This window comes from Lissotriton helveticus, chromosome 2_2 (assembly GCF_964261635.1).
Source record: "Lissotriton helveticus chromosome 2_2, aLisHel1.1, whole genome shotgun sequence".
In the NCBI taxonomy this organism is placed as follows: domain Eukaryota; kingdom Metazoa; phylum Chordata; class Amphibia; order Caudata; family Salamandridae; genus Lissotriton; species Lissotriton helveticus.
This window is the reverse complement of record NC_136060.1, coordinates 445,395,328-445,421,258: the sequence shown is the minus strand read 5'-3', so window position 1 is coordinate 445,421,258 and position 25,931 is coordinate 445,395,328. Positions and strand designations below refer to the sequence as shown.

General features: G+C 49.4%; 2 protein-coding genes across 2 annotated transcripts in view; one reads left to right on the top strand and one right to left on the bottom strand.

Annotated features, from left to right (window-relative positions):
* Nucleotides 1-25,931, top strand: part of CTNNA2 (catenin alpha 2) — a 2,858,593-nt gene that overhangs the window by 1,527,174 nt on the left and 1,305,488 nt on the right. The gene's annotated exons all lie outside the window — the stretch shown is intronic.
* On the bottom strand, nucleotides 21,475-24,559 carry LRRTM1 (leucine rich repeat transmembrane neuronal 1). The gene has a single exon (XM_078679034.1). It carries the CDS (start codon nucleotides 23,395-23,397, stop codon nucleotides 21,838-21,840), a length of 1,560 nt encoding a protein of 519 aa, XP_078535160.1. The 5' UTR covers nucleotides 23,398-24,559; the 3' UTR covers nucleotides 21,475-21,837.

Here is a 25,931-nt window from a genome sequence, read left to right as displayed (position 1 = left end):
GTACTCATCGTGATACCTGAAAGGCAAAAATAAATTAATTGTGAAGTGTTGCAAGGTGAAAGTATTGTGTTGTATCACAGGGGTGCCTCATCATGTAATACTAACACAATACACAAAGATGGACCACGAGTGCTCTCTTGTACACCTTCTCTGCGTCCTGGTAAAGAGGCAAAGAGCAGGCGGGCTACTTAGAGGAATATGTGTTAAGCATTTCACATCACCAAGATGAACGATAAGTAATTGGTATGACTCGAGAGAAATCTGACATTAATTTATAAAAAGAACTCTGTTTTTTATATATTTTTAGAAACCAAAATACAGTTGATACATATAGGAAAACTAGAGTTATCAATTTTCAAGCATTAAATACATCAGTACTTTGCAGTTGTAAAACTTTAACATTGTGGTCAATGGGAAAAACACATATATGCAATCAGACACTTAGAGAGTGAGTTCAACAGAACCCACTCGGGGTTAAGGTCTTGAGAGTCTCAAGTCCAGTTCACAACAGCTAGCACAATTTTACCTGGCTCGGGGAGCGGGTTGCAAACCTGTCAAATGGAGCAGTCAATCTAGCTTCCATTTTTTAAATGACTACCTTACAAAAAGGTACTTGTGGGACGAGTTGAGCAAAACCCTTTGAAACCTAAGCAAGGAGCTGGCCTTGGACCAGGAGTCTACCTGGATTGGAAGACTCAGGTGCAGAGGTGCTTCTGGCTATCCGTGGTGCTGAACACGAACCACGGTAACTGGAGTGGGTAGGCATTCCAAGAGAGGGTGAAAAGAAATAAAGGATCTTTACAATGAAGCCACAGGAGTGGTTGGTCACTCATGCAAGTGTATCTGTTCTCTTAAAGCATCAAATAAACCAGGTAGTAATCGGACTGACCACCTACAAGCCTTGAAGCCTGCTAGAACTGCGGTTGAGGAAATCTTCTCCCAAAGGACATGGGGAATGTTGTAGAAAGTAGAGCCTCTCTAAGATTGAGACTACAGTTCCCGGAAGCACGTGCCCAATGACTTTCGAGTGGCCATGATGGACTACTCAGTGGACAGTACTTCAAGGTCATGGATTTAACCATTAGTGCCTGTCGACTACAGGGGACTAGTTCCTCTAGCTCAAGGGAATTCTTGTGAAGTATGTAGATTGCAAAGGAGTTCATCTTCCTTTTGGAACTGGTCTCTTGCCTTGGTCAAGTCGAAATCCAGCGGGTGCCGGGTAGATGCCACAGGTGCAGAGCTAAGCGCCTCTCTTTGTGAAGTCCTGCCTTGTGGAAACAAGTCTATTCTTGGTGTCACGTTGAATCTGAGGTTCTGGTGTCCAGGGTGCCCATTGAATCTTGAATTTAGGGGTTTTTAGTGGGTGTGACGACTAGTAGCCAATGGGCATCTAGTCCTGTGGCTAATCCACCCCAGTAGTGACCACATCCAGTTGGTTTAGGTCATTAAACCAGTCAGAACCTAATTTTTAGACTAAATTCCAGATGGCCAGAACCATCCTCGACCGTACACTTAAGCTGTAGCAGCCTTCAGGTGTGGTCAGCCTTGCGGAAGTGTATGCCTCTTGAATAGCTCATTTTCCCGCCTGCCCTTGACAAACAATGCCTGAGACATGGGGAGGCTTTGTCCTCGAGTCGGGGACAAATTTCTTTGTCCAGCCGCAGCGGTGAAGCCTTTAAGACTCACCGCCATGCTAGTTCTATTCACTAGCCATCCTGTGTGGGCAGAGGTGTCACCTCCTGCACACACAGGTCTTTGTTTCTGACCTCTGGGACGCAAATTACCCAGTATGAGGTCATATCTCTGTCTTGGTGGCAAACCCTCAAAAAACGCTGTCAATGCACAAGAACACTGGTTTAACTTGGTGAGCACTGTCTAAAGTGCCACCTAGGTACATGCTGGTTAAACCACCACACCACCTTCATGTCAAGTGTCAAAAAGCAGGGTGTTTGACACCAAACATGAAGGGAATCACCGTTCCATAATGAAGCTGGACAACTGGGTATGTCCAGTGTCCAGCCCATGTTATCCTATGGAGTGTCGGTCACTTGCTTTAGAATTATGTTTAGAATTCTACCACAGGGTATTGCACATATATTCCCACACATCTAGCATAATGCACCCTACCTCCTTGCTATAGAAGGCTTACCTTAGGGATGACTGACATATATTAAATGCAGTGAGGTGACCCTGTCACACATGGTGTGTGCAGGGTCGAACTCAAGCAGCCGAGCTGCTCGTGCAGGGCCAACCTGGCAGGCTTGCAGCCTTTGGTTTCACTCAGGTCATACGGGGTGACACAATAAGTGCTGCAGCCCTGGTGCCCCTTTTACATCCCTGTTCTGGGTACCACTGGCACCATAAACTAAGGTCTTACGAGGGTACTGGGGTGTAAAGGCACTTGCCATTTGGGTGTACCATTTCACGTTTACAGTTTAAAGGAACGAGCACTGGTGCAGAAGCCTGGTCAGCAGGGCCCAGCACACTTTCAGATCGATTACCAGAGCATCTAGCAGCAAAAAGTAGGGGGGTGACAATCCAAAAAGGGCCCTTTATTACCGGATTCTGTAACAAAAAGATGTTTTGCAGAAGAGGGCCAAATCAGAAAAAGTTAGAAAAATTAGAAAGTGATAGAGTGCAACTTTCAGTTAATGTAAAATGTTGATGTAATTGAAAAGCTAGTAGGAACTAACCTACACAGTATCAGGCACTCATCCATTAAACACACTGGGAGTTATCATCTATGGCAACCTTGGCTTGTAAGAACCTTGAAAAACCAGTTTGAGGTATGTTCAAGAGGTCAGAAAGAACAATTGTGTGAAAAACACAGAGGAGGAAGACTTGAGAAATAGTAGCTGCAGCCATTTCTGAAGGGCCTTTTGCAGGAGAACCAATTGGATCTGGTAATATTTGGGGTCTGGTTTGCCTTAAACCTAACTTTAAATGATCAGGGATTGTCAGGAGTGGCTGCACTTACAAATGCAAAGAAAGGAAGTTTACACATTAAAATGGTAATAATACTCATAACCAAACACTTTATGAATCTAAAAAGACCAAGGGGCTTTTTTACAAGTCCCTTGCACCACAAGTACACCACTTTCCCCATTTTAAAAGTGGCGCACCGGCTGCACAAGGGGCTTTTCAATAGGCCCCTAAATTCCTTTTCTTCCTACCCTGTTCTGCTTTTTATATTCTCTCTTGCTCTTTTCTCTTGCGTTCACAGAAACACACTCTTTAGCTCTCCCTCAATCTTTAGGTATATTTCTGTCTACCATTCTCTCACTTCCATCCCCTACAGTCATCGTCTGCTGTGGCTCCACCTAGCCTCTCTCCTAGAGCAGGAACCATGATGCACATGAAATATAAGCCTGCATCCCCACCTGAAACAAAGTATGACATTTTTGTCCAGTCGATTTCAGATACTCTTGCTACTTCCGTTTACTTGTGACCGGACTGAATTGACCTGGTTTGCTGCAGGGTTTGTCTCTGTTGCTAATCCTATTTAATAATCATGTCCACCCGCTGTCTGCTATAGAAAGATGTTTAGGGTGTAGAGCCACATGCTAAGCCAGTGACATCCATCTGGGTGAATATGCTCTATTCTCCCTGACCACGCATAGACACTTCCTGGCGTCATTCCATCAATGGGTGGGCCATAACTATTTAAAGCTGAATACAGGTAAAACTGAGCTCTTGCTCTCTGGAAAACAAACCTATTGGAATAACTTGTTCTAGGCCAACTGCATGACCTCACTACCCACTCCATGAACAAAGTTAAATTGTTCACTTGCTCCCTGTACAGAAAAGATGTCAGTTCAAGCTCCTGATCCTTTCATACAAGGCCCTACACAACTGCGGACCCACCTACTTGAACCACCGCCTGAACTTCCACCAGCCCACTAGACATCTCCGCTCCGCGTTCCTTTTATCTAACCCTCACCCCTGCTTCTGACGTGGCAGATATAGAGGTCGCTCCTTCTCCTACCTAGCAGCAAAGACATGGAACGAGCTACCCGTACATGTATGGACCTCCCCATCGCTTCCAGAGGTCGGAAAGTCCCAAAAGAGCTGGCTATTCAGCTATTATTCTGGATCTACAAGTGCCTGGATACCCTCACAGGTAACAAGTAGTGCTCCACAAATCTACTGATTGATTGATTTTATTGATTGTTGTGAGGGATAATGGATCGGGATTGTTTCCCAGCCGAACAAGTCGTACATGTGGCCAAATCAATTTTTTACACTCTTTGACTATGGAGGAAAAATCTTCCTTTCTTCCTGGGAGAAAAACATGCTCAAGTGGAGAGGTCCTGAGGTCTTATCCAAACTTGAATATTGCAACAGCCCCTGCCTGAGATTCTGACTTGGCCCTAGTGATTCTGCTGCACATTTCAAACCTTACTGCGAGAATTGTGTGGGGACAACAACGGTCTGATCCTACTTTTTAAATTACACCGGTTGCCGTAAAACAATGAATACATTTCAGATATCTCGGCATCCGGGTATATCGTGGAAATGAGCACTCAGAGCTGGCACTGTTGTTACAGAAATACTCACCAAACAACTCTCTCCTGTCGAAAAATCTGCTTCATTTCCTAGCACTCTTTGGAAGGAAACAACATACAGGTGGGGGCTCTTTTATGTCATTTACTGTGCATTCTATAGAATATTGTCCTCCAGAAACTCAGGTCGATTGACAAATATGTTAGTTCTGCAAGGAAATTAAATTCATTTTGTTTTGTTTCTTATAGTTGCTCGTTCTTAGCACCAATAAGCCTTTCAGGCATGAGTGAGCTTGGCAAACACAATCATTAAATGTAAATATACCTCAAGTCTAGCCATCTCCTCCCAGAAACTCGTGTTTTTGCTTACCGTGTGGATACCAACTAGAGATTCAAGCTAGCTGATTGGCTGCCTTTCTTTGCCAATTTTTCTGACAGAGGGTGTTGTTCTTCTATCTAGCATCTCACAAAATAGTCCAATTGTATATGAATCAAATAGAAAGATTAAGACAACCTAATTTGTGACTGTTGAACTTCAAACACAGTAGAGTCAATGGTTTTACTTTTCCATCTAAGGTCGGTGTTCGGTGAAATGTGCTTCCAGAGCATCCGGAGAGGGACATGGCACGGGGCATGATGCGGGCCATTGAGGAAGGCCTTCAAGAACTGTCTTTTCAAGATCTTTTGTCCAGCATATCATTTACCAGAGCCTTAGAGCTAGCCGTTGCGGGCTGTACCGGCCAATAAAGACCCGCTCCAGCGTTAAAGGCCAGAAACGACGGAAGGCTCTAAGGCTAATTTAACATTCTGCCCCTACAGGGCAGAGTGTTCTAATTTTTTTAAACAAAGGCCTGACGAAGCTCGAGGCCTTTGTTAAACATTGGAAAGTTGATGCTTTGAGCTTCTACTGGCCATTAGAGAATAGCTCTTAAATAAGTTATTTCTGTTTGCTACTTCTTGTTTTACCACTGGTCTAAAAATTAGTCCTAAATGCATCTCTTACACCAATGTAGTCTATGTTTTGTTAGAGCTGGATTTAGGTTTTCTTAAATTAAAGTAAACCCAAATTGCCTTTATAGTAATATTTATGTACTAGTAAATCAGAAAATTCCAAGGCTAAGCCATGATTGCCTTGCCCATGCCACACTTTCAGAACCATTGACTATGCAAATGATTCCATTACATTTATCTTGTGTGGGTATCCCTACGGTTAGAATGAGCTTTCTCCAACTAAAGTGCAGCTACCTGTATATATTTAAAATGTGTGACCTTTGTTTCTAGCCCTCCCATCATTACTATTTTATTTGAAATATGTGAGAAGGTGCTGAAACGTGTTTACTGACAGTGAATGTCTCTGCGTGCTCACTTTTCGGAAAGGTGTCTCTCCCCCACTAATATGAATGAAAACCCTCTGAGAGTATGCCTCTTTCATCACGGATAATAAGTCTGTGAAATATGTGCAAGTAGAATAAATGACGTGGGAGAGTATTATGCATCGTGTAGGAATTCATAATCCATGCTGTGTGGCCTTCTGCAGGTTGTCTGGTAATCTATTCTGCTTGCAACTGGATAAACCTGAAATTGCTTCACTTTGTCTTTATACTTTTTTTTCTTATGAGGATCCCTTTCTGTTTATTATACTGTCCCCCATCCTTCTCTTCCTAGATAGGTGAATACATTTTATGGCATTGGATGTTTAGATATTACCTTCTCCCCACCTTCGTCAATGTACTTGATCCAATTACATTAAGAAAGGGGGTTAAGCATGACTATCGTCCTCGAGAGATTATCTACAAAAAAAATGCTGATATTTCCAAGGAGCCGCTAATTAGAGAAACTTGTATATTTAGGTATTGGACTGTAGCTCAGGCAGTACAAGCAGGACACCTTGCATGGAAATACAAATGGGTTTCTGAGCATCCATCGTTCTTCTCGGCTGCTGCCTGGACAAGTAATGGTTTGTCTCAGACAGACACAGGATAGGTTTCAACATTCTGTCATTAATTGTGCATCGCTTGCTTTCCGAGACAATTCCAGTGACTGATCGCTCTCCACTTTCTCCTTGCAGCAGCCAGGCCACGTGATCTATAGCTCCTACTGAAGTGTTCGTGCAGTGATGGGGCCGCCTAGGCTTCAGCAGATGCACCCTGGACAGTATTTGTGGTGCTGGTAACAGCGGGCATTTCTTCACCCTTTCCTCTAGCAATAAGCCCATATTTGACAATGTCATGGGCAATGTGGCGCCACCTATTGGTGACTTTGAAGGCAGTCCCCTGGAATTGACTTGCTGCATAAGTGGTTCTGGGTTGTGATTCTGTTTTCTGATTGGTTTGAATGTGAGGTGAAGTAGCAAATAAAAAAAGTAGGCATGGGTGAAATTTTAATTATGCCAGAGTAATTGGAGTAATTTCAGTTTTTTCAGTTATTTTTGTGACTAAAATTACCAAAATACCAAAAATTATGCAATTACGTCCGTTTGGGTAATTTAGAGTCCTTTGGGGGCAAAAATGCCTACCCAAAAGCACAGGACCACAGTAAGAGTGGCTGCTGCCGTTCCTGTTCTGTTGCATGTAGCACTATTTTCTTGGCACAAAAATGCATCCTCAAGTTTATTTTGGACGCAAGGGAGCATTTTGCGCTAAAAAAATATCACTAAATGGAGTGTAATGCTAGTCATGAAACTCTGTGTAATCTTGCGTAATTTTGCTGTAATTTCACTAAATTATGCTAAACCAAATTATGCCTGTTACACCCAACCCTAAAAAAAACATAGATTCTTTAACTACTATCCTTTAAAAAAAATAGATTGACCCCCTTTAGAAAGCTATCCCTCTCATTTGTGAGTTGTAAAAAGTGCCCACATAAAGTAAGTGAAAGTACAGAGCCTATGTGGCGGTCAAGATGTTCAGTGGGGCGGGGCCTGAGAGGTTGTGTTCTTTTCATTTATATTTTGTGGATAGTCAGTTGCCTTGTGCTCTAGTGATGCCACTTAAGGAATCAGTAAATGAAAAAGTTCAGTGGGGAAAGATCAAATTGCTTAACAGTTATGGTTTGTGTTCTTAGTAGTAGAAGAGCTCAAAAGCCATCATTATTTAACTGGAGCAGTTAAAGTTCTACGTAAATCCTACAAACTATTGACTGTTAAGGCCACAGATCATATGATGAATGTTTATTGCCCAGAATAAACTACTCTCAAAAAAGTATTTCACAAAGACAGGTAGTATATTTAGAATGTCTTGACCGAAAGTCTCAAACATGATATTGACACATAATTATTTTGAGTATTTATATATTATTGCTTACAATTAATTACATTTACCAATATTAATATTACAGGTCATGATAATTTAATGAATGACTTCTTGGAATGCAATAAACTTAATTAAATGTTCAGCCAATGACCCTGTTGTAAGCGAGAGCAGGTGTAAGCATTTGGGTATAATGTGATAATGACAAAGTCAGTCATTGATAATATGTTCATTGTCATTCTTCGTCTCGCTATTAGACAGCTTAAGGTACCCCCTGTAAGAGGTGGAGGCAGAGATGTCTCATTAGTGGTATTCAACCTGTCCAATCTCACTGAGCCATCGTCCCACCTCTAGCAACAGGGAGAGCTCAGATTCTGGAGATTTCTCTTGTGGCAGTGGAAGTAGCAAGAAACCCACATACATGCATATCGCAATATTACTGCTGTTGGCTTGGGTGTCCTTATGCATCTTCCTTCGACTGAGCTCCAGGCCTTTGCTGTGTTTTTTCAGCCTAAAATTACTCAACAATGGAACTGTCACAGATGATTGGCGGTAATTATTGATCACTTTGATAGGCTCCTACGGGGGCACATACAGGTATTGACTTGGATTGTGAAAGGGCCATGGACAGGCCTTCATTTTTTCCCAGATTTAAAAAAGAATACTTTTGAATCGAACAATAATAACACCCATTATTTGAGAGGCCGGATACAATTCCAGCTGTCTTACCTGCTGTGTAAATGCAATGTTTGTTCTTCATGCTAGTGCAACCTAAACAACTATCTTAGGTTAAGGACATTTTTATATGATAATAAAAAAAAACATTATTTACTTTACTTCCAGTTTGTATATTTGTCACCTGCTCAAGTCTAATATCAGATTTCCTTAAAATGAAACGCTAATAAACACAAAAGCACAATAATTTGCCCCACCAAAAATATATTGTGCCTCGAAAAGTCTTACTATTTTGAAACGATAATTTCATATGTTGTCACCAGGGATGAAACAACTACATTTGGACAAATCTATCATTCACTGTGACCACAAAATGCACCTTTTGTTTGTTATGTTATGTTATGGTATTGGTAAAGCGCAAACGGCTGCCCCAGCAAAGAGGCGTCCCGGCGCTAGGAACTGCAGAAACACTACTGAGGATGGGAAGAGAGGGGAAGAGAAGGCTTAGGGGGAGGGAAACAGGTGGGTTTTGATGGCCTTCCGGAAAGTGGCCAGGTTGTCCAGGGAGCGAATGTTCAGTGGCAAAGTGTTCCACAGCTTGGCTCCCAGAACCCTGAAGGAGCATCCGCCTGTGCGGCAGAGCTTTGTGCGGGGAACGCTCAGTAGGTGTTGGCCTGAGGAGCGTAAGTTACGCTGTGGCACATAGGGTGTATCTTAATGTTGTGTTACTTTCCATATAAAATGTTGCTCACATGTTTTCTAAAATGCATCATTCATTGAAAAGGTTACACACCTGCTTGAGAATGTTGGCAGTCTATGCAAAAATGTACCTGTACACAAAATAGGGAACTCGGTTACTCCGACGTGAAATTCACGTTCCAAAGTAACAAATCGGGGGTTCATTTAATAAAGTTTTTTTTTTAATTTAAAACTTGCCTCCGGCCCCGGACTCCTGGACTCCCGCATTGCGTCTCCTGCTCTCTGCTCACAGGAAGCAGAAGCAGGCAGCCTCCCTCTCTTACCCTAAGCCAATCACAATGCTGCAATGGCAGTGTGGTGATTGGCTAGGACGCCGGCCTTACAGACGTCTATGGGGAGGCCGTTTTCTTAATGCAGGCCGCGAGGCATCTTGGATGTAGAAAATGGAGAGGCGACCAAACAGTCAGCGCCCATAACATTGAGCTAGCCACTCCTCCCCGCCCGCCCCCAACCAGGCATACCCTTCTTCTGCTTTCTCGCAGTGCGAGAAGCAGAAACCTAAAATGGTATTTATACCATTTTACATTTCTGCTTCTCGCACTGCAAGAAAGCAGTGGGGCGATGCTCCTACGCCCACGTGGAAAATCCGCCCCTGCTATGTAGAGTTATTGGTCCCAAGCATGCACAGAAAAAAAATCAAGAATGCCCTCTGTGATTCAGTCCCTCTGTGGGTTTAATTAGGGGATTAAGTAAGGTCTCCTTTGTTAATCAGGGTATTTCAAGTGACCAAGGAGGTGTGTGGCTGCATATGAGCAGGAGCTTATGTAAGTGTATAAGGTTATGGAATTCTAAGCTGAGTGTCAGTATTCAGATCATATATATGATCTGGCATTTTAGAATTTCTTTAAATTGTCTATAACCAGCACCCCAAAACTATACACTATGGGCCTTATTTACATTGATTTGACGTAGGACCGCGCTGTAAGTTTTTCTGCTGCGCTGGCATACTCCAAATTGAAAGAGCAGGAATGCACGGTATTTACTATATAAGGTGCATTCCTATCCTTTCAGCCAGCGCCGGCGCACATTATGGTGCCTAGCCTCAACGCAGGCACCTTTGCACCATAGTGCAAGGGTGTCTGTGTTGTTGGTGTCCCTTCCTGCACAATAACAATCCATGGAGGCGCTTTCCTCTTTCTATGTGTGCTGCAGATTGCAGCACACAAAGAGGACAAAATGAGGCGAAATAAACGTATTTCTCCTCGTTATGCCTGCTCTGGGGATGCGTACAGTTTTGATGTATTCTCAGGTTTATGGATCCTTGTAAATCTGGGATTGTGTCAAAACCCATGGGTTGTTAAGAAGAAACAGGCGGCTGACCCAGGTTATGCACATTGATTTCTCAGTATAAGTAATAAATCCATAAACAGTGCACAATACGTCCAGAGTAGAAGAAAACCTTGGCTTCATTCTAGACTCCTCTCTCTCAATGTCCAGACAAGTCAACGCCGTATCGTCCTCCTGCTTCAACGTCCTTCGCATTCTCAAAAAGATCTTCCGCTGGATCCCCCTCGAGACAAGAAAGACTGTCACCCATGCACTGGTCACGAGTCGACTAGACTATGGCAACACACTTTACGCCGGAATTACAACAAAATTGCAGAAAAAGCTCCAGCGTATCCAAAACGCGTCAGCGAGACTCATATTAGACATCCCGCGCCAAGAACACATCACCGGACACCTTAAAAACCTCCACTGGCTTCCCGTCAACAAGAGAATTACTTTCCGCCTTCTTACCCACGCACACAAGGCCCTTTATAATCTGGGACCCGAATGCCTCAACACCCGACTGTCCTTCTACATTCCCACCCGCCAACTAAGATCATCCAATCAAGCCCTCGCTGCAGTCCCGCGCATCCAAAAAACCACCATGGGTGGCAGATCATTCTCCTTCCTGGCTGCCAAGACCTGGAACTCACTCTCCACCCACCTCCGCCTTACTCAGAACCACATCTCCTTCAGAAAAGAACTGAAAACCTGGCTATTCGACAAATAGTGAACCCCTCCCTCTAGCGCCTTGAGACCCTCTGGGTGAGTAGTGCGCTATATAAATGCTCGAACTTGAACTTGAACTTAGAGTATGCTGCACCAATACTCTCCTGCCAAGCAGATCCAAAATATATGTACAACAAGACGGTGCACAGAACAGAGTGCTCGCAAGCTCCGAGATAGTGTTCAGAAAAGTCTTTATTATTTTTTTCAGGTTAAAACTTCAGCCAAAGCGTTTTGTTCGCATGAACTTCGTCAGGGCTCTAAATGTGTTGTAAACTCCAGAGGTCCAAAAGTCTTGCTCAACCAAAAAGGTAACGCCGGGGGCCGTGCATAGTAACACGAATTCCAATCCGACTTTCTCCACAGATAGGCGATTCGGTATTCCGTGAGAAATATAGAGATCCAAGGGTCCGACTGGTATATTAGTCGCCCGTTCTTACTAATATAGCGGTATAGGTCCCCGCAATGTAGATCAAGACAACAAATATCGGCCGCCCACACAAATCTCCTAAGTATCGAGAAAAGTGTAAAAATTCATGAATTTAATATACCAGTCGGACCCTTGGATCTCTATATTCGGTGCACCATCTTGTTGTACAAAACCCATGGGTGTTGTGTGAGAACATACACCGCAATGTCCATGGAACGAACGCCTCCCTGACGTAGTGTGAGGCAACTCAGCGACTTGGACTTCGTTGCCTTACACCATACCCTACAATGCCATGAAAATCCACTTAAAGTGGCTTTGGGTGGCCTTGTAGATACGGATCTGCACTCCACGCTGCCGGAGCATCGTAAAGAGTGACACACGAGCTGCACAAGGGGCTTTTAAATAAGTCCCTATATTCCAGCCATTAGCAAATGTTAAATAAGTCAGTCATGTGGTGTTAAATATTTGAAGGTTGTACAGGGGTTTGTGATGAGCCATATGAAAATGTCTCTGTTTTTATGTTGACATTTTTGCTGAAATTTTCCGTAAACTCAACATGTCTTCCTCCTCTTGTTTCTGAATGATTCTGCAGACATTTCTGTGATAGGGAGTGATGAATGTTCAACTACAGCTGCATCAAATCAAATCTCCTACCCATAACAATTGTGGGGAAGTGTGGCTCAATGGTTAGAGCGGCAGACCCTGATGCAGAGGTCGGGCCCGGGACCAGGGTTCAATTCCCCACCTCGGCGGGTCTTGGGCTCAAAATTCCACAGACCTGATAATTCTCATTCTCGCCTCAGTGCCTATTCTAATCACGGGTCCCACTCTGCAACTCTGGGCAATAGCTTGCTTAATCTCCACAACAGCCTCCACAACTCTAAGGATGCCTGGCCTCACCTTGGGGGTGCCCAGGAGTGGACACCTCACAGGGAAAGCCAGGATGGGTTCCACAACGGTATTCGTACAAGCGCCTTGAGACCCTTGCGGGTGAGTAGTGCGCTATACAAGTATCAATTTACATTTACAATTTATATTACACATTTCTACATGTGAGTACTCTTTTACCAACACACTTTGCATGGAACTTTCCAGGGAAATCTACACAAAAGTGTTGACAATTATGTAGAGCTCTCTAAAGATTTGAGTAGACATCTTCCTAGTTTGTTAGTTTATGTGGAATTATCATATATCTGCCTTGGTTATAACATAGTATCAGTCTAATGCAAACATTTGTGAGACTGGCCCAGCCAGAAATCTATTTTAGGAAACTTCTAAAGACTCATCTATTCTAGTTCTGCCATGGCTGGCTAAGACCTTACAGGTGTGTCTGTCCTAGCGCCGGGAGGCCTTTTGGGATAGCTGCGCGCTATACAAGACTGCTTGGATAGAATAGAATGTATGGATCCATGCCACCTCTCATCCTGTGTCCCACTGTCACGTACTTTTTCTCCAGCGCCCCAAACTATGGTTTCGGTTTTTGCATTGATCTCACTAAAATGAATTACCATGTTGACCTGAGAATTGTAACAATAGCCATCATCTTCTGCGTATTTGCAAGTTTTAACAAAAACATTTTTATAGTTTAAAAGGATCAAAAGAGACTAAAAACGCAACCACCCACGTTGCTAGGCAGAGGGGGGGGCTATCGTCGCACAGAGGCAGGCCGCTTTCAGTTGCTGATTGCAGTATTTAGAGGTAACAATTGTAGTAATGAAGTGAGATATTTACCCTAACGGCGTTCAGAAGTGTAAGAAATGACAAAATAGCGAATACTGCTTCAAAGTGTGAGCATTACGCCACATAACTGACCTTTTCTTGCTGCATATTTATTCAACCCTGCCGCATAATTTGTTCTTCCCCTGCTGCATAAATCCAGTGGCCCTGAACATAACATATTTGGGTGTAAGATTTAAGGATGACTTTGGATTTCCTTCGTAAATTGACGTGTACAGAGGGCTGACAAAGCTGGTGATGATGACTCGACAGGTACAGATGTGTTTTATGCAGAGGAAGGCTGGTGCACAACAGCTGCCCCGTTCTATTGATCTTGTTTCCTTTCTCTCTCCTCAGCTATCTTTCTCTTCTCCCCGTATTCTCACTATGAACCCCCTTCTCGCCTTTCTGGACTTCTCTTCTTTTTTATACTTTTTTCCTTCCTCCCTCTTTTTCATCTTCTCCCTCCCCGCTCCCCCTATCTGTGAGACTTTACTTGAGCCCTTGCTTGTCTTCTCTTCTTCCCCCGAACGGAAGTTTCTTCCTTTTCTTTCTCCCTTTTATTATTCACGTGCCCCTGCTTCACCCGTCTTCTTCCCTCTCACCCTCTTCCATCGCCTCCTTCCTGGCTCTCTCGGCTCCTGTAACGTCTTCCCCCACCCCCTCCTCGCCCCCTTCCTCCCACCTCTCTAGCTGGGTGGAGGCCTGCATTGCAATATCTGGTGTTGTACCACCGGCTCCCATGGGGGCTGTAATTTACAGCCCCCATGGGAGCCGGTGGTACAACACCAGATACAGTAATGCACCCTCTGTTCTAATGCATGCGCCCGTGGCTTCCGTTTCAGTGTAGCTGCGGTGCGGGCGGATTGCGGGATCCATTCCGTGTCTGAAGCTGTTTATTTCACTCTGTATGCACGGCTGTACTTTTTTTATTTCATATTATTTATTTATTTGCAGTTTTATATCGCAGCGTACTTGACCCGAAGGCATTGGAGCGATTTACATGAGCACCAGTTGCGTTACGCAATGACGCATTCATTTGTGGTAGGCACAGGGGGAGGAAGAGATTTGCCCAGAATCACAGGGTGTTGAGCCGACGCCGAGACTCGAACCTGGTTCCTCACCTCAAAAGTCGGCAGTTCTGGCCGTTAAGACGAAAATGGCGGGGGGGAGGGGGCGGCAACATAAAAAAGCTACTTTCGGATCTTATAAATCAGTGTTAAGAAAAGACACATTTAAAGGGGGCGGTGAGGCAGCGCCGACGGGGAACAGCGGTACAAACCCTGAGTCGAGTACTCGAGTGGGTGCGGGGGTCCGTGGTGCCCCCCTGAGGGTGGAGACATGGGGCACTCCAAGTTCAAGAGGGTGGTGATTCGCGGAATTATTCTGGGTGATTATTATTGCTTTATTGGGGTATTTGACTTAACTCCGAAAACCTACAGGCCAATTACGCATGAGCGTATCCTGTGTGCATGGGCGCGAGAACACACCCGTGCGGGGTCCACTTGACACCAGGTAATGCGGTAAATGCACGCGCGCTGTAATGAAAACTATGCAGCACGATGTTAGTGCTGGAGGGGTGGTGGTTGAATAGACGGACATTCGCTGTTTAAAAAAGACTAGCCATCCACAGGTGACGAGTTATATTCCGGGCAGCTTCCCCCCCCCACCCCCCCCCCCCATGCTTAGATCGGAAAATTGAGTGGCATTTGCATTTACAGTTGTATCATGTTTTTGTAGCGCTTGAAAAAAGACATTTAGGTTGAGGCGCCTTACCAATTAAAACTATAGGATCTCGTCGTCTATACCACACGACATTCTAGTTTCTGTGATCTGCACTGCGTTCACTTAGAACTGTCTCTTCTATAAAATGCTCCCCGTGACGCGTGGGCTGCTTCTGGGCGCGAGCCTCCTGATGCGAATGGCCTTTCTTGTCTCGACTCACCGCACCCTTACTGGGAGACCGCCAGTAAACTCTGAAGGCGCACAGAAACCCGCCGCGCAAAAGAAAAAGAGCTGTCATTCGATTATAGCACTAAACTACCTATTGGAGGCCCCAAATACTGAAATATTCCTCTACATAACGTGCGTACATAATTGTCTGTTTCCTGCCCCAGCCCCACCGGTTCCTTCCAGCTCCGGGGCGCCTGCTGTGCTGACACAGCTGGCAGCCTTGTGCCTCGCTCGTTTTAGGCGCTGCATAGAAACTCCACAGCGCCGGTTTTCGCCCCAGAGGACGGTCTGGTGCACGGCACCCCTGGTGAGTGGGGGAGCGCGGCCCAGCTACTGCGTCCCTCACGGATGGAGGTATTTATCGGCCTGACTTTCACAGGCTGCGGTGGTAACTGGGGCCACTCATAAAGCAAGAAGGTTCAATTGATTAGAATTCATTTAACGTACTGGGCGGGGGTGCTGTGGACGGTTCTACCTGGATGACTACTCCAGTCATAATATTCCCGGCTCTCACCGCAGCATTTAGCAGCTTGTGTTGCCGTGAGCACACGTGCCTGGCACAGAACAGGTGGGCCACTGAGAACGACACCTCGCCTGCATCACCCCTGGTGCTTGTAAACAGCAGCGGGAGTGGGGGAAACAGGACTGTGGAGAACATTATACAGAGCCCTGCAGTTGTGTGCAAACCTAGTGCATTGTGTACCCACGACATACAGCACGTTGTACCTCCAGCAATGCGCACGTATGTGGCGCGCAATTACGCAGACACATGCACTAGTCAGCCCCCTGAACCGACGTCAGACATCCAGATACACGCACGCACTCACATGTACCAACACGCAGGGTTGAGACAACCCCACGGGAGACCTGAACAGCAGCCCGTGCCCCACTCGAGCACACACTGCACACACATGGAGTGTGCCTTCACACGCAGGGGCGCTACATATAGCGCCACAGAGACGCATGCGTGCTCAGACCCCCCACTCGGGCTGCCCTCCATGAGGGGGAGTCACAATCCACAGACGCACCCCCACATGCTACATGCGAGCCTCTAGGGTGCACGTGAGTTCAACAGAGCTGCGCGCGCACGGACGCGGCAACTGGACAACAAATACAAGCCCGCCAGGCACGCACGTCAGACGGGCTTTAATGTGAGGCTGACGAATCGGACACGGTACACAGAAACACGCACACATGCCAAAACAGCAGGCGCCTGCCAACTCCTGCCACACAGACCAACACACACGCACACAGATAACCTGCGCAGGTACACCTGCATACAATCACGCCTTCATGCATACGTCCCCACCCAAGCAAATACACACCTCTACACACAGACACGACACCTACACTTACAGACCTCTCGCGCCCACTCTTAACACCGGCCAAGCACATCCACGCACACAGAGTATAGACGCACAACCAGCCCGCGCAGTTATACCTGCACGCGCCTATATGTATACATGCCCCTCACAAATACACACCTCCACACACAGACGCCTACACTTACAGACCTCTGGCGCCCACTTCACACCGGCCAAGCACATCGACGCACACCGACCGACCACCCAGACACAAGCCCAGTAGACATCCACGCGCACACACGTCAAACAGGCCCCCCCCCATAACAGGCAGGTGATCGCAATTGCACATCCAGACCGTGCTCGAAGCACACAAGGGTAGGCGCTGTCCCGGGTCCCCAGACCTCACCAGAGGCATCGCATCGGTCTCCACAGCCCGTGCCCCACAACCCCGCACCTGCCAGCCGCACGGGCCACTTAGTGTCTGGCGGCACGTCTGCTACAAGGCAGGGGGGCGGGGGCAACATGCCCACCCGCAGGCGGGAATCTATGCAGAGAGGAGCAGTGCAGGATTACGACTGATCGATGCGCCCCCACATTATGCACCGCATTCTCCCAAGAGACCCCCCCTCCCCATGATTCCACGCACCCCTGCGAAATATCGCCAGAATTCAATCTGGAATGAGAAACGGATGAGGGTAAAGCATCATTCAAATGAGTCAATGCTGAAATGCACCCCCAGTCGCTCGCCCCCTCGCAATCCGCCCCAGCTGCATCGGTTTATATCTGTCTCCGAACCGGCTTATTCCTTCCATGAAGGCGGCGCGCGGCGCCCAGGGGTCCGTGCGCTGCTTGTGCGTAATGAACACACGGGCCATATGGCAGGGGAGAGATGTGCAGGGCATTCAAAGGGGGCACTGTTTAATGATCTGGGCGTTCATTCCACCTCTTGGGGCACGGGCGGGGTAGGATGTGGCGTAATGGCCAGTGCTGCCGACTTTGGTGGTCGGAACGCTGCAGGTTCGAGTCTCGGCCTGCGCGCAAAGTCCTGTGATTCAGGGCAAATCACTTGATCTCCCCGTGCCTGTGCCATTGTGTAGGGTAAATGCTGATCATGTACAGCGCTATAATACCTTGGGGTGGAGTTCGCGCTATTTAAAACTGCTATCACGGCCACATCCTCCGCGCACAGGGCCACCTGCCAGGCCCATTGGTCAGATTACTTCTCCGAGGTCTCAGGGATGAATCCCCCCATATGTGGATTATCCCACTGAATAATTTATGACAGACCCCGGGGCTACAAGTGTGTAGGAGGGGGCGGTATGCCACGCAGTTGTCTGTGAGCACAGCCCTGGGGCTGTACAGGAGGGGGCCAGGGGTGGATTCACCCGCAGGGGGTGTATGTGGGCGGCCGGGATATGTATGGGGGGGCCGTGTATGTGTGTCAGATCACAGCTGCTCCCCCCTGATATTAGTTCGTGTACTTCAGAAGCTCCGGCCGCCTGCTAGAAAGCAGAATGCGCACGCGGGGATGGACAGCAAGGACCGGAAGTGGTGACAGATAAGCGGAAGCCCAAGAGGGGGACATTTTATAAATTAACTACTCCGCCTTTTGCCAGGGGTGCTTTGCTAGTGCAGGGGGCGAGATCCCACCAACAGCAGCAGCAGGCCCGCGTGGTGGGGAGTGGGTCTGTGGCCCCCAACAGCTGGCCCTGGCAGAGAGCGAGTGTTCCTATCTTGAGCCGGAGGGGGCGCTATAAAGCGCCCTCTGTGCTCCACCACAAGCACTGCGAGTTCACGTTTTTGGGGGCGGGCGTTCCCTGGAGTGGTCAATGTTCCCTTACAGCAGCCAGCAGGCCTCCCTCACCCCTGGCAGCAGAGCAGTCCGGGGGAGGTGGCTGCACAGCGCCTGGTGTCTTCCAGCAGCAGAGGGTCCATCTTAGGAAGGGTGTCTGTCTGAGCTGCCCAGGTACTCCCTACAGCAGCAGGGTACCTAGGGGTATTTACAAGGCCCCGCGCCCCACCCCACCTAAGGCCGCAGACCAGTGCTTGAAATGGAAAAATAGAAGTGTACCTGCTTGTTTCTGAGAAGTGCCGGCACTCCCCAATTAAAAGTATAGCATTTCTCTTGAGAAGTGCCGGTACTCTCCACTCCCCCCCCCCCCCCCCCAAAAAAAAATACTTTTTTTATTTTGGGAGGGGAGCCCAAAATTAAAAAAAGTGCAGGTACTCCGTACCGGATAGTACCGGCCCATTTAAAGCACTACCACAGACCCTTTAAACACTGCCGTGCCCGTTGCCACCTGCAACAGCAGGTCCGGCGTGGGGAGGAGGGTCTCAGTAAAGTGCCACCCTGTGCCTGGTAGTACAATAAGTGTCCTAGGGGGAGGGCTCCCTGAAGTTTTCCCTTGGCTTCAGCAGAAGCATTAGAAAGGTGTGTGGGGAGGGTGGAGAGGGGGGCTCTCTTAAGTAGCTATGCCCATCCTAAGGCAGGGGGCGGGGCCCCGCACTCCCACAGCAGCTGGATCATTTAGTTGGGCGTGGGAAAGTCAAAGTGGGGGGGGGGGGTCTGACGTGCACACTGTCCTCTCCTCCTGCTACAGAGAGTCAATTTGGGATTACTTTTTTTATTTTTGAAGAGGGGGGGGGTCATACAGTTCTTTTTTTGGATTGAGGGGGCTCTTATAGAACAGAACACTGCAGCATGTCCATCTTGGGGAGTGAGGGTGACTGTCTAAAGTGCGCAGTGCTTTCAAGTGCCACGGGTCCTTCTACAGCAGCGGGTCCGCAGTGGCCTGTGCGCTCGTCCAATAAGGTGCGGGTATAGCACCCAGAGCCGCCACGCAGCACATCCTTTGGCTGAGGGGGGTTTGGGGAGTGCCAAACGTCTTTCTACAGCATGTGTAAGAGCTGAGGGCAGAGCTCTCGAGCGCCCCACGAACATGTCACCCCGGAATATACGCAGAGGCTGGAGAAGGGGCTGCAACGCCAGTGCAGGCCTACAAAACACATACCATAGGGGTGGAGGGGGTGGAGGGTGCCCGAAGCCTTCCTACAGTACATGTAAGGATTTTGTTTGAGGGAGGGGGACTCCAGGACATATGTAAAACCCGAGGGGAGGGCCACACGGTACGCAGGGGCAGACGGGGCAGAAGCTTCGCCGCCCAGTGGGGTCTTCCCACCTATATAAAGGCCCGCTGCCACCTCACCCCGCCGCGTTACTGCTTGGTCTCGACTCTCGACCTGTGTGTGTATGTTGGGGGGGGGGGGGTGCGCAGTGTGGGGGCGCAGTGTCATCTACTGCCTGTGATGCGGCTGTGGGGGGTCTCTCGTGACTGCTCAGTGCCACATGACTGGCGGGGCGTGGGGGGCTCTCCGCAGCACCGTGCCACGCTTCAGCAAACAAGTAGGCCGCTGGGCGGGGGCTCGGGTGCGCCCAGAGCCCGCGGGCTCCGAGCAGGCCTGCCTGGGGAGCCGCAGAATGACACCCGGCATTTCCCTTCAGAAACACCGCTGGAAACGAGACTGCGGTCTGCGCGTCACTGCCCTGTGGCACCCGGAGCCTGTGCCCTGGCATGACGATCAGGACCTGGAACCGGGAGCATCACCAACACGGGTGAAAGGATGGTCCTTCAGAACGTGAAATGAGGAGCAAAGCCCACGAGGATGAAAGGATGATCCTTCAGAATGTGAAATGAGGAGAAACACTGCTGGGATGAAAGGATGGTCCTTCAGAACGTGAAATGAGGAGCCGCACCCACGCGGATGAAAGGATGATCCTTCAGAATGTGAAATGATGAGCAACCCCCACGCTGATGAAAGGATGGTCCTTCAGAATGTGAAATGAGGAGAAACACTCTAGGATGAAAGGATGGTCCTTCAGAATGTGAAATGAGGAGCAACACCCACGTGGATGAAAGGACAGTCCTTCAAAGAGTGAAATGAGGAGCAGCACCCACACGGATGAAAGGATGGTCCTTTAGAATGTGAAATGAGGAGCAACACTCAAGGATGAAAGGATGGTCCTTCAGAATGTGAAATGAGGAGCAACACCCAAACAGATGAAAACAAGGCCCTATAGAATTTGAAGTTGAGAGGGTTATGCACCAACTTAAAAAAAAACATTTTTCGGGGGGGCCGGGGGGAGGAGGTACCTCGAGGCATAAACGCTAGAAAACTCTAGAAATCAGTCAGCTTAGTAGGCTAATGCGCCTGCTGCAGAATCAAAGCCACGGATGGCTCTGGGTGACTAGGGTTCTCATCCATCTGGGGCCAATGAAATCTTTGCCTTAGGGTTTCAGAATAGTAACACGTCTTCTTAAAGCGCCTAGACGTCATTTGGTTGTAGGCGCGTGCTTTATGATTGGTTTGTAACAGTGACACAACAGACGTCCACTTTTATCCTAGTAAGGGGAATAAAACTCACACACGAACCAGAGAAACATTGAATGCTTGGCCATGAAAGGGAGCCTCATTTCCGAGGGCCCAGTCATAAAAAAAAGCATAACGTGTGTTATTTCCAGCGCCACTGTCTTGCGTTTCGTGGCAGGATCATGGCGCTACAAATAAGAGGTGCTGATTAATCCACTCCAACCGTGCAATGGTTTCGATCTCAAACATGAAATGTTCGATTGCTCCCAAAGGAATCAAACCTGTTACTCACCGATCACTTCCTAACCCCTGAAGCACGTGCATTGACCAACTGAGCTACCGCAGAACAAAAGCATCATTCAGCAAAGCTTCTAATACAACTCCTCGCCCCACCAGCTAATGGTCTTCACTTGTCCGCTGTTAGACCAGTATCACCTTTCACACCATGGCACTGGATAGGAGGCCTAACAGTTCACCTTCGAACATTTAGTGTACAACACTGCGCATTCTGCAAATACCTCTTTTTTTATTTTAAACAATGAAGTTTACAAAAAACAATGTGGTACCTTCTCTCTCTCTCCACCCTTGTGTTCCTGAACACTGACAGATCTTCAAAGGGGGGTACGGGTGGGGGGGAGGATGGATGGGTGGGTGGGTTTATCATTATGACACTTTTTTTTTGTAAGAGTCACTGTCCAGCAAATTTTAAGACACGATAAAGCTAAAATATCCAAGTCTTCCAGACAAAATGTTCTCACGTGTACTTCGCCATGAAATGCCTCAAAAATCCATCAGAAAAGCGCGACAAATCCCCCCAGAATCCGGGAGCCTGCGGCGGCCGCTGTCCTTTCTTTGCGCGCGCTGGAGCTGCACCCCCCAGAGGCCCAGGATCACACCTCGCACTCGCGGGCCGGCTGCTGGTGGCAGGTGCACGAGCCGTACTCGTTGATGATGACCAGGGCGCCCTCGATGTGGTTGGGCTTGTAGTCCACATAGTACTCCTGGGCCGACATGGCGGCCATCTGGTGCATGGTCTGTTTCTGCTTCTGTTTCCGGCGCTGGGTCACGAAGCACTGCCGGAGGTGCCTCAGGCCGGCCGGGAAGCACTTCCAGGACACGTAGAGCACCAGCACGACGATCAGGAAGGAGAAGATGAGGGCCATGGTGCCCGTCACCACCTTGTGGATCTGCACCGTGTTCTCCGAGGGCTCGGCGGGCAGGGTGGCCGTCCCCAGGCCCCCCGTGGTCCTCTCCACCTCCATGTCCTGCACGTCGCTGCCGAGCATGTTGGTGGGGCCGGAGCTGGAGGTCTTGTTGGGCGCCGCCGGGAGGTCCCCTCGGGTGGGGTCGGCGTTCTCCTCGCACAGGTGGAAGGCGAAGACGGCGTCCAGCACGTCCTCGCCCTGCGCGTACTCGGGGCTGGCGCACAGCAGGCTGTTGTCCGAGCGGCCCTGGAAGCGGCTCAGCCAGGAGGCCAGGGCGCACACGTTGCGGCTGCAGTCCCAGACGTTGCCCGACAGGCTGATGCTGCTCAGCGACTTCCAGGAGGCCAGGATCCGCGGGTCGATGTGGCTCAGTCGGTTGGAGTCGAGCTGCAGCGTCTCCAGGTGAGGCACGGCCTCGAAGACGTGCGGCTCGATGTACTCGATCTCGTTGCCCGAGAGGTCGAGCTTCTCCAGCCTCCAGACGAAGTCCAGCGTGTTGACCACGATGGCGGCCTTGTTCCTGCGCAGGCAGAGCGAGTGCAGCGACAGCAGGCGCGGGAAGTGCGCCAGGTTCACCTTCACCAGGTCGTTGTGCTCCAGGTGCAGCTCGGTCAGCTTGAAGAGGCCGGCGAAGGAGTTGCGCGCCAGGCTCTTGAGCTGGTTGTAGCCCAAGTCCAGGAACTTGAGGCTGCGGCAGTCCTGGAAGATGCGCACGGGCACGAACTGCAGCGCGTTGGAGCGCAGGTGCAGGCTGGTGAGCTTGCGCAGGCCGTGGAACAGGTCCGGCTCCAGGGCCTGCAGCAGGTTGTACGACAGGTCCACGCTGCGCAGGTTGGGCATGGTGCGGAAGGTGCTGTTGGCCAGCTGCGTCAGCCGGTTGGAGCTGAGGGTCAGCTCCTTGACCCTGCGCAGCCGCTGGAAGGCGCTGCCCTCCACCGAGCTGATGTGGTTGTGGTCCAGGTAGAGCCAGGTGAGCTGCGCCAGCCCCGTGAACTGGCCGTCGCGCAGCTCCGAGAGGCCGTTGTAGCGCAGCGACAAGCCCAGGACCCCGGACAGGTTCTGGGGCATCTCGGTGAAGTTCAGCGACTCGCAGTAGAGCAGCCTCCCGTCGCAGCGGCACAGCCGGGGGCAGCCGGCGCTCACCAGGGGGGCGAGCTTCAGCAGCACCCCCAGCGTGCACAAGATCCACCCGGGGGGCTTCCTCAGCAACCAGTTTAAGCAGAGACCCAGGAGGAGGAAATCCATTAGCGACTAGAGTTCCACGTTGGCTCGAGAATGTCCATTGAGTCTATTTTTTTCCCGCGGGGGAAAAAAAAAATTCCTACATCATATTTCGTGAGAAAATAAGGCAGTCCCGGTGGGTGTGGGAGCCGCGCTGCGTGGAAAGTTCACAACATAAACAGGGTAAAGATGGCACCACCTGCTTTGTTCATGTTAGGTGCTGTCACAGGAAAAAATTCTGCAACACAATATCACTAACAAATACAGATGAAAAAATCCTGCCTTTTGGAAAGAGTTCAGATAAAAAATTGTCTCACCCACCCTTTTTCCCAGAGTGTGACAAGCTCCATTCAGCTGCCTCCTTTGTACGCGGCTAATTGTATGCAGGGCTTAAAAGACCCTTCTGTGCTGGCAGAGCAGTCCCTTTGGCAGCGAGGGCCCGACCGGGCAGCTCCGGGCGCCTCCTGGAGGAACCGGAGCCGTCGACTCTCCGCCGGCGCTGCTGGGTGTCCGGGGCTGCAAGTGTCCCAAGTCCGGCTTCCCTGCCTTCCTCTGTCCCTGGTCCGACGCCCCAGCTCCTCTGCAGTCACTGGCCCAGCTCCCTGGGGCGTGTGGGGGGGTCTCTCCAAGACCCGCAGACCTCCGCGAGCGGTTTATATCCAAGACGCGCAAGTTTCACCAGTGCGCGCGGTGGAGGTGGCCGCCTCTGCGCCCTCTCCCGCTCTGACCGCCTCTGCTAGCGCCTCCTGAAGTCAATGGCACTGGCACCTAGGTGGCACAGACCCCCAGATCTGTTGACACCTGTCCCTTCCAGAACCACAGCGCTGCCGTATCCGAGATGCGCAATTTTCAGGAGCTGGCGCCGGAGGTGGCTCGCCTCATCCCGCGCTGTCTGTCTCTCACACTGTCCACCTCCCTCTCTCTCTCTTTCTGCAGTCAATAGCACAGCTCCCTGGGTGGCAGGGAACCCACAGTCCTCCGTTAATGGTTCCCCCAGGACCCGGCCGCCCTCTGGTTCACGTTTGGTGCCAGCGCGGAGAACCATCGACCGGCGCAACCTTGTCCTCCTGCCGGAGCGGTCCCTCCAAGCGCGGTCCCCGGGCGGCTGGGGAGGAGGGCTGGCTTTCCCATGCCTCGGTCGCCTGCCTGCCTCGTTAGGTGATGCTGAGGGGTGGGGGTGTATGGGGGGGTGGGAGGGAGAGGCTGAGCCCTCCTCTCGGCGGAATCTGTGCTGCTGCCGGAGCCTGCAGAGGCGCCCTGTGCTCACTAAAACTCCTCACCCATCCCTCACCGCCTCGCGCAGACGCGCGCAGATGGGAAGGGGTGGCGCAAGGGAGGAGGAAGGAAAAAAAAATCCCAACATTTTTAGCCATCAGGGGAAGTAATATATGTTCACTGCTGATGGAATGGAAAATGCTTTAAGCTGCAGCTTGCTCAAAAACACATCCGCAGCGGCAGCAGCGAGACGGCGCGGGAGGAAGGGGACGCGGCAACCAATTTCTTGGCGCTGTTTGGGCTTGTTCATCCCGAATTTAGAGGCGGTTCGCGGTAGAGACAAGGAGGCACGCGCGTCGCGTCTTGAGAAGATACAGAAAGCTCGTCGCCAATGTGCTATTTCTAAGTTGATTGTTTTCAGGGGAGATTTGCCTTTATTTTGACATGCTTCTGATTAAAACATTTCCTTCCCCGCTCTTCCAAGCAGGCTGTGCCCTCGGGTGCGATTCGCTTTTCTCCCAAACGAGCAGATTACTATTATTAGATCATATTATTATTTTTATTCACGGTTGTTTGGCTTTACGGAGTCGTTTGCAGTTGTATTTCATCCCACACATTCTGTTTTCTGGTCAGGTTCAGTGATGTTACAGGTGCGCGCACCTGTGCTACGTCACACCTGTAGCTCTTCGTTTATGGCCGGAGCAGTCCTGCTAAATGTGAGCGGTTCGACCCAAGCGTTCCTTGTAGGTCACATTTAGGTTTGAATGAATGCATGCGAAATGCGATGGCGCTTTCTTAACAGCCTAGGTTTTTTTTTTGTCTGTTCTTTCTACTTTGAAGAAAGTCATATGGCTGAGAGACCCGAGTTTTGCGTTACAGAAAAATACACGTTTCACAGTCACCCACCCCTTGTTTATTCTTCATGCCACTTTTTTCAGCATCATGCTCTCCCAGTTATCATCAATACTGTTAAACGGGCATGTCCGCCACGCGCTATCGATCCCGTGTCGCGCGCATCATGGACCCCGCGGGTTTCAGTGGGTGAAGAGGAAAACCTCCCCCTCTTTTTTTCAAACGTGGGTATTTGGTTTCTGCCAATTCCAGGGATGCTTGGCTCGTCCCTGTCGCGAGAGGAGGAGGGTGGTTTCGTGCTACTTAATCGTGAGGAACGCAGCGCGGAAGTAGGTGCCCCTCTTACCCCCAAATGATTGAAATGCTGCCCAACCAATTAGCGGCGCGCTTCTGCAAAAGGCTGGAATAGAAGGTCTAATTAGTACTTGGCGCGCCTGCGTGGCCCCCAATCTCATCCAGCCATGAGGTGTGCACCCAGCACAAGGCCAGAT